This window comes from Oncorhynchus keta, unplaced genomic scaffold, assembly GCF_023373465.1.
Source record: "Oncorhynchus keta strain PuntledgeMale-10-30-2019 unplaced genomic scaffold, Oket_V2 Un_contig_15936_pilon_pilon, whole genome shotgun sequence".
In the NCBI taxonomy this organism is placed as follows: Eukaryota; Metazoa; Chordata; class Actinopteri; order Salmoniformes; family Salmonidae; genus Oncorhynchus; species Oncorhynchus keta.
Genome location: NW_026279608.1, coordinates 1 through 4181, shown reverse-complemented (window position 1 = coordinate 4181; position 4181 = coordinate 1). Strand labels below are relative to the sequence as shown.

Below are 4181 nucleotides of genomic sequence, written 5' to 3'. Positions count from 1 at the left end.
TATGACGCATCTGAAGGTAACCCAGACTAACAGAAGCATGGAGGTAGATGTGCCAACAGGGGTTGAAGCAGCCAAAACATTGTAGGCATCACCTAGATATAGAACAGACACTTCTAAACTGATTTAACTCTTTGCCATTTGTGGTGTGGGCTATAGAAGGCCAAATACAAGTTTGAAACCAAAAGGTCACTCAACTCTAATAGCTAAATGAGCCATGGTCTGACCATCTAAAACAATTCCCTATATGTTAATTTACTCACCAACAACTTACAGAGGTTGAAGACAGTGTCACTGTATACAATGCATGCCTACATCTAAAGTATGAACATGAGGAATGTCTGACAACTCACCCCTTCACAAATACTCTTATGTAGACCCAAGCTTTTATTTTGAACAACCAGTAGCAAAGGTAAAAGATGAGAACACCAAAGAATTAACTGAACAGTAGTCTTTTTTACGGACTGCACACCACCTGTTCTCAATTCGCAAGCAATGGACACACGAGAATCATTATTTCAAAGACACGAGGCATTTTTGAAAGTAAAATTGTTTATTGATTCCATAACTCTGGAGTAGCAAGAGCACCAGAAACGTCCTGGTCGAAACAAAAGCAGAAAGAAATGCAGTGTCAGCAGCACAGAATGTTATGTTACCAATGTTAAACAATTCTCACCATTAGAGCTTCTAGAGGATGAATCCATTACATTTTCCTGTTGATAGATATATGGTTAGTACAAAGGACTTCAAATTCAGAGAGCAAAGTTCAGAGCAGGTTAAAGTGAACCATTATCTTGCAGAATCCTTCACTAGTGGTGGATATATGCTTGGTGCACCAAAGCTAACATAATCGTCCTTGGGAGCATTTCCACTGTCAACAGGCATTGCCTCCCTAGGAGTGTAGCTGATTTGGGAAAAGACAGTTCTGCCATTCTCGTAGTGCGATTTGGAACTGTAGGAATAGATTGGGATGACACCCGACTGTTCAACGATGCTGGCCTGAGCGCTACCAAAGGCACCATCTTCAGTGCTTTGGTAGTGCTTCTGCTGAGGCATGGCGGTCAGTTGCTGCTGTGGCATGGCAGTGTAGCTTCCGCTGCTGGGACATTTGAGCTGGATACCACACTTGCTGGGATACGGCGGTCGGCTGCTCCTGCGGTAGAGGGGTGGAGGCCGGTTGCTTCTGCTGCTGGGGAGATTGAGCTGGATGCCACACTTGCTGATGCGTCTGCGGCATGGCGGTCAGTGCAGCGACTTGTTGCTTCTGGACCATTTTAGCTGGATACCACACGCCGTGAGGCTGCTGGGGCATAGGGGCCGTTGCTTCTGTGCCAGATGCAACACTTGCTGAAGAATGGCAGCCGGTTGCTTATGCTGCTGGGGCATTTGAGCCGTTTGCCACAGTTGTTGGGGTATGGCAGTCAGTTCCTTCTGCGGTAGATGCATAGGGCTGGTTGCTTCTGCTCCTGAGGAAATTGATTTGGATGCCACATTTGCTGAGGTGGCTGGGGCATGGCGGTCGGTTCAATTTGCTGCAGAGTTTCAGTAGCTGGTTGCTTTTGCTGCTGTGGCATTTGAGCTGGATGCCACACTTGCGGGGGCAGGGTGGCCTGTTCCTTCTGCGGTTGAGGCATTGGGGCTGGTTGCTTCTGCAGCATGGTGGCCAGTTGTTTCTGCTGCTGGGACATTTGAGCTGGATACCATGTTTGCTGGAGTATAGCTGTTGGTTGTTTCTGCAGGATAGGCATTGGGGCCAGTTGAGTCTGCAGCATTGGAGCTGGATGCCACCCTTGCTGGGGCATGGCGGTCGGTTGCTTCTGCGGCAGAGGCATGGAGGCCAGATGCTTCTGTGGCATTTGACCTGGATATCTCACTTGCTGGGGTATGGTGGCCGGTTCCTGTTGCTGCTGGGGAACGTGCACTGGATGCAACTCTTGCTGCGTTATGGTGGCCGGTTGCTTCTGCTCCTGGGGCATTTGAGCTGGATACCACACTTGCTGAGGCATGGTGATCAGTTCCTTCTGCCGCCGAGTTGCAGCGGCTCGTTGCTTCTGGACCATTTTAGCTGGATACCACACGTCATGAGGCTGCTGGGGAACGGGGGCCAGTTGCCACACTTTCTGAAGCATGGCAGCCGGTTGCTTATGCAGCTGGGGCATTTGAGCGGAATGCCACAGTTGTGGTGGAATGGCGGTCAGATCCTTCTGCAGTTGACGCATAGGGACGGGTTGCTCCTGGGGAAATTGAGCTGGATGCCACATTTGCTGAGGCTGGGGCATGGCGGTCAGGTCAATCTGCTGCCGAGGTTCAGCGGGGGTTGCTTCTGCTGCTGGGGCTTTTGAGCTGGATGCAACACTTGCTGAGGTTGCTGGCTTATGGCGGCCGGTTCCTTCTGCTGCTGAGGTTCAGTAGCTGGTTGCTTTTGCTTCTGCGGCTTTTGAGCTGAATGCCACACTTGCTGGTGAATGGTGGCCGGTTGCTTCTGCTGCATTTGAGCCGGATACCATGTTTGCTGGGGCATAGCTGTTGGTTGTTTCTGCGGTATATCCATTGGAGCCGGTTGCTTCTGGGGCATGGTGGTAATTCCCCTTTGCTGCTGAGGCCCAGTAGCTGGTTGCTTTTGCTGCTGGGGCATTTGAGCTGGATACCACATTTTCTGAGGTGCCTGGGGCATGGGGGCCAGTTGCTTTTGCAGGATTGAGGCCAGATGTTTCTGTTGCTCTTCGGTCAGCTGCGCTTGCAATTGAGCTGTTGGAGAGATGTATTTTCCATATCCTTTAGACCTAAGTGAGCCTGCATAGAGACATACTGCATCAGAACCTGGTATATGATCGCCATCACCTAGGTTAGAAACAAAGTAAAATGCCAGCCTTGGAAGTAATTGGAAGCGAAACTGTTACTTGAAATTAATGTGTAGAAACTCACTTGATGTAGGAAAGGTTATCCTACCAATTACCAGGCAACAAAACCAAGAAACTCTAAAAAATAAAATATATAAAATAAAAACGTATGTTATAAACATAGCTACCTGTAACACCTGAAGGACAAGGGAAACAAACTAGAGCAATACTTTTAAAACCTACCTGAAAGTGATTCCAATCATCACGGCCATTTTGCGCCTTGAAACCTCCCCAGTAATCAGAAATAATGGCCGATATAAGCCCTAGTTTAATATCCCTTTTGCTGTATCTGGCAGGCTTTTTTGGTTGCTCCTTTTAAACAAATCCCAGACCCTTCTAATGTCATTGGCTAATTAAGGACAGCTGAAGTCCCTGAACTACATTTGATTCCTAATTCCAAATTGACCGCTAAATCCTACACCCTGGACTAAACACGTCTGTGAATCAGAAATGATTGAAAAGGTATAAGCAATATGGCCACAATTGCATCCAGCCTATCAGAAGTCAAGGTGAAGCAATTACCATATTGCTATAACCTAACGGATCGTTTCAAATGCCAATAAGTGACTAAGTGGTAGGTGTAGGGGGTAGGGATTGATTTGGAATTCAGAAATGTACTCAGGTGTGGTTGATTCTCTAATTGATTTCCTGACAGGTTTGACAGCCCTTTACTCTAAAGCACACCTCAAACTCATTACACGGAGGGCCAGAGGTCTGTGGGTTTTTGCTCCTTCCTTGTAGGAAAACAAAACCTACAGACACTAGGGCCCTCCATGGAATGAGTTTGACACCCCTGCTCTAAAGTAGGAAACACATTTTGTCTTGGCACTTCATTGATCGGTTTAAATTATTGCTTGTACAAAATTCACTTGGTTCATTTGAAGATTAGAGGCTGAATGAGCAGTTAGGCACCATTATTTTACACATGCCTTCTTTAAACCGTGTGTTTCATTCAGCATAGCAACATTAGATGGATAACAGTTTCATTTGCACAAAGTGCCAACATCTTAGACAAATTCTGATTTCAGACAGACACCAATTAAACACTCACGTTATGCTTTTGATGATCTGAGTCTTTAATTTTTCAGAGGCAAACATACAGTAGGGCTCGTTTTAGTGGTAAGGCTGAAGCAACTGACTGTAGACCAAAGTCAAGAAGTGAAGTCAGAGAGGTGCATCTGCAACAACCGAAAGTCAGATACTAACTTCATTTTCCAACAGCAAGGCTCAGATCACCATGGCAGTGTTGCCATTGTTTATAAAAGGTTTCCTGTATAATGTAAA

The 4181-nt window shown here is 46.7% G+C and overlaps 1 protein-coding gene across 2 annotated transcripts; it reads right to left on the bottom strand.

The window, feature by feature from the left end:
• Positions 1 to 529: 529 nt before the first annotated feature.
• On the bottom strand, positions 530 to 3188 carry LOC127919166 (activating signal cointegrator 1 complex subunit 2 homolog). Of its 2 annotated transcripts, XM_052502577.1 has the most exons (3): positions 3081 to 3188; positions 2923 to 2975; positions 530 to 2790 (listed from the first exon to the last, which is right to left on the bottom strand). In XM_052502577.1, the coding sequence occupies exon 3, from the start codon at positions 2274 to 2276 to the stop codon at positions 1419 to 1421; it is 858 nt and encodes a 285-aa protein (XP_052358537.1). In that variant the 5' UTR covers positions 2277 to 2790; positions 2923 to 2975; positions 3081 to 3188; the 3' UTR covers positions 530 to 1418. The 2 variants fall into 2 exon arrangements, with proteins under 2 accessions (XP_052358537.1, XP_052358538.1); XM_052502578.1 differs by lacking the exon at positions 2923 to 2975 and having other exon boundaries at positions 3081 to 3172.
• Between the last annotated feature and the right edge of the window lie 993 nt (positions 3189 to 4181).